Source organism: Cupressus sempervirens, chromosome 9 (assembly GCF_028749045.1).
Source record: "Cupressus sempervirens isolate cs-2001-9-10 chromosome 9, ASM2874904v1, whole genome shotgun sequence".
Lineage (NCBI taxonomy): Eukaryota > Viridiplantae > Streptophyta > Pinopsida > Cupressales > Cupressaceae > Cupressus > Cupressus sempervirens.
In genome coordinates, this window is record NC_143126.1 from 639,991,943 (window position 1) to 639,998,561 (window position 6,619).

The 6,619-nt window shown below is 33.8% G+C and overlaps 1 protein-coding gene across 1 annotated transcript; it reads right to left on the reverse strand.

Moving 5' to 3' along the window:
- Positions 1-484: 484 nt before the first annotated feature.
- On the reverse strand, positions 485-3,751 carry LOC149540362 (laccase-12-like). Its single transcript, XM_089801462.1, has 6 exons — positions 3,564-3,751; positions 3,053-3,204; positions 2,671-2,915; positions 1,986-2,114; positions 898-1,848; positions 485-787 (listed from the first exon to the last, which is right to left on the reverse strand). The coding sequence occupies exons 1-6, from the start codon at positions 3,672-3,674 to the stop codon at positions 657-659; spliced, it is 1,719 nt and encodes a 572-aa protein (XP_089657588.1). The 5' UTR covers positions 3,675-3,751; the 3' UTR covers positions 485-656.
- Between the last annotated feature and the right edge of the window lie 2,868 nt (positions 3,752-6,619).

Here is a 6,619-nt window from a genome sequence, read left to right on the forward strand (position 1 = left end):
CTCCAAATCCTTTAAGGGGAGCTTGAACACATGCATGCAGAAAGGGAAAAGAAGTGGCAAGGATGGAATGTGTAAGCTTTAATTGATATACCATATACTCTAGATAAAGAGACAAGAAGTCCTCTTCTTGTATTCGCCAAATGTATTAAATTATGATTGAAAGAAAGGCCATTAAGATCGTCTCCCCTTAAATGTGATCTTCTTTGGTGTGGTTATTTCTATTTTTTTAATTTTTGTCTATTCACATCTTTAGGTTCTATCTAGATAATTTGTCTTTTGTTGGTGGTCTCACTTCATGTGAATCCCCTTCTCTTTTATTAATTGGCTATATTGTAAGGATTGGGGCTTCTCCCATTTTATCCAATCAGAATTTAAAAAAATAAAAATTGTTAAATAAACATAATTTTATTTAATTTAAATATTACAAAATTATTTTTTAATTTTTTAATATATAATTTATTCTAAAATTCTCATAAAATATATATGACATAATAAAAAAAATCATATTTTATTTATTAAGAAAACACAACACTCTTCGTGAGATAATACATTTGAATTAAAAAGGCAAGTATAAGTTTTCTCCTTGCCTTCTAACATTTTACACCACTCACTACTTTATAAACGCCAAAATGAAATTTCAGAAACTATATTTTGCTCTAGCATTTCGGGAGATCATTAGGAGGACCCCTCAAACTCTCGTACTCAGTGGGACCGTTCTTCACTATTAACACCATGCTCAACCCCCATGTTACATGATCATCAAAGTGACAATGTATGAACCAAACACCTGCACAAAATGAACAATCATTCACTCCACCATACACAGTTTCCAAATTTCGCTTTCAAGCTAAATGTCATGTCTAGAATAATGAAAGAAAATTTTCTTCTATTTCATACCTGGATTGCTCGCTTTGAATCTGAGAGCTGTCCATCCGTTGACAGGAGATCCCACAGTATTTCGTTGAGGAGGATCGACCAGGTTGAAAGACTTTGGATCAGTTACATTGTTATAATTACCAAAACCCTCTCCTACCACATAAAAATCATACCCATGAATATGCATTGGATGGTTGTCTTCTTGGAATATACTGGTTCCCTGGAACACAATCTGAACTGTGGCATTATATTCAATCACTTTCACTTTTGTTCCAGAAACTGGTGCCCAAAGACTTCTGGATACATTACCAGTATAATTATAAACAACTGGTGGATGTGAAGGAAAGTCTGTACTATAAACTCCATTAACACCGAAGTGATAAGCTTGCAAAATGTCTATATCTGGCAGCACAAAAGATACGTTATTCATACTGGCAGCCACTCTGGTATTGTTCGGGGCAGTACAGTTTGTGGATGAATATCCGGCTGGACAGGGACTTAAACCTAGTCCTACGGTTATGATGCTACTGTCACTTATAGTTTGGGGAACATCCGCCGGATGCTCCTTTGAAGCCAAGCTTCGCAGGGATTTGGTAAAGTTTGTCACAGTCGCAGTGTGGTTGAATATTGGAAGGACTGGAAGGATTGGGGCGACAGATGTATTGTAACCCACGTACTTCAAAATAGCGGTGGTTATGGTATCGTTAACATTTGATGCAGATTGAGTAGTGTATAGCCTGGCGGCCATATAGTATTGGGCTTTCGCTTGATTGGCTGTGAAAAGTACATCCAAGGTCTGACCAGATGTTAAAAAGAGAATGTCGGTTTTGTATGGCTTTGTGTAGGAGGCATCCGCAGATACCACTGTGAGAGTGTGTGATGCGATCCTGAAAAACAGATGACTATTGACTGCAGCATTGACGATACGAAGAAGATAGGTGTTTCCCTTCTGTATAGCGAACTTTTTGGTTCCTGCATAAATACAATTTCATTGTTCACAATTTTAGAACTTCAACTGGGTATGACTCGTTTGTATTCACAGTGCTTATTTCTGGATCAAAGTGTGTAGAACTAAGTATTTTATACCCAATTTAATCAACAAACTTTACCTGACGATGAACAGTTATAGAGGTCTCCTGGTTCTCCATTTATAGTGAAAGCATCTGAAAAGGCCGGTGCACCTCCATTCTCACTCATTGTCTCTTCGACTTCGTTAGCATCAGTGTTCCACCATTCCCCTGTTCATATTTTTTTACCCAAGCAGCTAGAGTCAGTATGAAATGCCATTACAATCTAGCATGAACCCACAATGGAAAAGCTGCATCAATAGCAGTAATCACATTCATTATTCAAATCACATTATAGATATATCAGATTGTTATGCAAATGCTCCTTCAAATGAGAGGAGCTATTTCTTGGACAACTCAAAAGATTACTTAGGGGTAACTAGATCACATTGTTCATGTATACAGATCATACTACGAAATCAATTATCCTACAATTAAAACTGTCAAAATATCATTATATTGTAATAATTTTCCAAACTATGTATTATGTTAGATCATAACCAGCTGAATTTGAATTCAAAAAATTAAAACTCAAACGATAGTTCAATAAGTGTTGGATCAATTGAACAGATCTAAGGCTAAGGATAGGAGATGTAGAAAATTAAAAAAATGAGTATAAATATTGCCACTTCAATTAAAATTTTTAATTATGAAAGATTAATAGACACATCTAATCGAAGCTAATTAGCGTATATCAGACCTTGTGTAAATTTCTAATTTCCATTACCTAGCACCAGGGGAATCTCAGCATGTGGGTGCGTAAATGGGTAAGAGCTGCCTTTCTTTGGGAGGATGACCATAGCTCCATGAACTGTTGCGCGGAGCCATGCCACATGGGCGTGCCACCACAATGTGCCTTCCTGATCAACAATGGTGAATGTGTATGTAAATTTGCCCCCTGGTTGGATGGGGCATTGTGTAATGTACCCTGGTCCATCAGCCCATGAGTTGCGAATCTGCCTTATTCCATGCCTGACAAAACAATCTGTTGTTAATAGGTTTTGCATTATCAATGGAATATACAACCTAAAAGATAAATGCCTATCCAGTACTTATACACCATATTGAATGTCTTGAGTAAAGAGCAGATTAAAAAGAGGTAGATTTACCAGTGGATGGTAGCATTGTACTGCGCTCTGTTAATAACTGTGATATTCAGTGTATCACCATTTCGGGCATACACGGTTGGACCAGGGAGCTGTCCATTCACCGTGACTATGGTGTAATTCTTACAAAAGCGAGTAATATTTGTCTTTTGAATCTGTGGGAATCAACAAAAACAGATTAGTTTTCTGTGATATATCTCTAGCATAGTAATATGGGTCAAACTGTAGTTGTGTGTGAAGCTTTGTCCTAAATTCTCCAACTAATAACCAATGAAAACCAGCTGACCTATAGATATAGATAACATTATTCAGCACTACAACCCCAAGCAAATGAAAAAAGAGTTGCACTACACGCCAATTCTATTAAACACCCTTTAAACCCACAATATTCGTAAGAGGAATCATCAATCAAAGAGATCTACGTTGTGGCACTGGCATGAAAGTACATTGAGCAAATATCTATGTAGAGCATTTCTGTTCCTGAAAAAACACAATCATATTAAAATCAACTTACAACAAATGTGTGAGTAATCAATTCTGCCGATGCGAGGGAGCCACTTGAGAGAATGAAAGCAAATAGAAGCACCATGAACCGTGCTGTGGAACATTTTGACATTGTCAACATATTGAAAGAGAACAGTCTTTCAATATTGAAAGCTACAAATAAATCCTAGTTCGTAAGACTCTATTTGCATATCATAAGAGTTCATGTGGGGTGGTATATATAGAGTAAAGAGGAAAAAGCATTTCAGGAAGAAATAGCACATGGTTGAATAGGAAAACCCTAAAATACCGAAATCACATGGTTGAAACACCATTATCAAAAAAGCCATGTCCTAAGCGCACAGACATTAAACAGTACAAATCACATGCGAGAATGATATATTTGTTTGTAATCCACGTGAAATATGGGACTACTTGTATTTCTATATTATCACTAATAGAAATTATATGTGATTTTTCAACCGAGATTCCACTGGGAACTTAACCACTTTTGTTTTCTTAGCTGTAGATTGCACTGCAATAAGTCTAGTGCTTGTCTAGCTGTGCGACTGTTTAACAACATTTTAAAATTATTGGATTCACGGAATTGGCTCTTTTTTAAGATTTCTGTTCGAAAAACATGATTTGCATGATATTTAGATATAGTTTTCTCACATTTGTTTAATTCTACGAAGTTCGAAATGCTGATACGGTATTCCTACAATAGAGGAAGAAATTAAAAGCCAATGTCGTGTTTGAGAAGCGTGTTTGTGATTAATATAAGAATTCATTATCAATAAAGTTTAATAAAAAGACGGATTATAGTTGTTTCATTCTACATACTACAGGGGCGGTGTCATTAGAAAACCCTTTATAATCTTAATAATATTATATATAATATGCCCCTAAGGGTTATATCTGATAAGGTCTGAAAAATTAAATATAAAACTAAAAGCAGTTTTTAAACTTAAGACCATCCAGATAGCCTAGCATCAAAATACACAAGAAAGCAAGGAGGCTCATTAATTTTTCTTGCTGTGGGCAGGTTTGGATAACATCATTCAGCCCAGTCTTCAGTTAGGAATTTCATAAAATTCTTGTAGTCCTCCTTTTCACAAGTAAATTATAGTTGTTATTATTTACATTATGCTGATTTTGTTAAGCTCTCGAAATTTATAAGTTAATAGTTTAAAAAAATTCTTGATTTAAAGAAAATTGTGAGACTCTTTTAATATGAATAGTAGAAATCTGATAGTTCTCTATAAATTGTTATTATCATTATTTTTATTTAAATATTTAACAATGATAAAAATGCCAGCTCTAAGCACAATATAAAATAATTTTTTTTAATCTTTTAAATTAAAAAGGGTTTAAGATCTTTAACATCCTTCTATTTTTAATTTAACTTCCCACTTGACTAGAGTAGCGTAATGCCATTTGCTGACCCTCCACTTCATTTTATAGTGCTTCAAAGGAAGCCAATTGAGAATAATAACAAGCAGGATTTTGATTGGACGAAACAAAAACAATATAAAATAGTGACGAGTGAAACAAAATTCGTGAAACAAAAAACACTTTGACCAATGACAAAGTAAAATGTCAGTTAAAACATGAAAAATTAACCACTCCGACCTCTATGTGGCAGGTCAGCAAAACATATAAAATTGACACTCACGAATATGGTGCAGCGAGGAATCATTCAAAACGTTTTCTTTCTGCAATATAAGAGTAATGAGTAAGTTGAGTCAACATTAGAAATTGAGAAGGATTCAAATGTGTAACGAAAGAATTGGTGTAATATAGATTAAATAAAGATATATATATTTCAAACCTAGCTCGATACAAAGATTGGCATGCATAAATAGGTTTTTTAAATCTAATGATTTTAAAATTTAAAATTATATTAAATATTCTTATTATAATTTGGATGTATTTTATGTATCTTAGTAGGAATTACAATTGTAAAACTCATCAATCATTTATCATTTAATTTTTTTTATAAATAGACGCTTCTATTAACAAAAAATTAAACAAATACTATTAAAAAAAGAGAGGATGCATGATCATTTCTTAATAGTCATTTTGGTGTTGTGAAGGAAATCAATAGTTAAACAAAGCCATTGACAAAATTCAAATGCATGATTACCAATGTCATCCACTAAGTGACCAAAGTATTGGTCAATAGTGGTTGTGGAGGATCTTCTCATTATGACCCCATACATTAGTAATCTCAATAGTGTCACCTGAATGGACCAACCCCCCTGATCAATGATACTTTCATATATTCTTAGTCTCCTTCTTGGCTTGAGATATCACCATAGATATCACTGGAATCTATTTTTATGAGCTTGACTAGCATGTATCATTATTGGTGTCTGATCAACCATATCCATGACTAGTTAAACAACCCATATCTTTTGTTCCACCCAATAGTAGAGCAACCACAGTTCAAAGATGTAATGCCTTGCCACAGAACCCGAAAGGATAAGTTTAAGTGTTACTAAGTTCAATGCATTTTTTTTTTGAATAACTTTTTCTTGATAAGTCCACTTTGATCATAGATGTAAGAATCCTAACAATTTCCCTAAAGTCACTTTTAAACTTAATTTCTAAATTAGAAGCTAATGCACTAATCCTTATAATCAAATGCATCCACTTAATGTGAAATATAGATACATGAAATATATTAAAACCATCAACCATACAAGCAAACCAAATAATCTTCTATTCACTAATTACTTAGATTGTTCATTTAATAACATCATGAAGTGGACCATTTATTGGTCCATGTGGTTGTGTGGTAAAATATTTTCAAGGTGTTTTCCAAGTGTTCATGGATGGCTTTATATGGATCCTTGCTCAGTAGTAGTTGAAGATTAATTTTTGAATTGTATATGTTGTATTTTCTTGGAAGAAATCTATTTAATATTTTAATGTAAACTCTTGAACGAAGTAAAAGTTCATGAATTGAAAAGCTACATAAAAGGGTTAAGAGTATCTCTAGGACAAATGAAGGGATATGTGAACATATTATGTTCTCTTTTAAAAATATTAATGAAGTTATGATGATGACATAACAGTGTATAT

Bases quoted from the DNA above. Each gene is read 5' to 3' on its own strand.
- LOC149540362 (XM_089801462.1), bottom strand. From the start codon at position 3,674: ATGTTGACAATGTCAAAATGTTCCACAGCACGGTTCATGGTGCTTCTA. The intron at 2,916-3,052 runs GTAAATCTACCT...TTGTTTTGTCAG, and splicing joins TACAATGCTACCATCCACTG to GCATGGAATAAGGCAGATTC. The intron at 788-897 runs GTATGAAATAGA...CATTTTGTGCAG, and splicing joins ATTCAAAGCGAGCAATCCAG to GTGTTTGGTTCATACATTGT.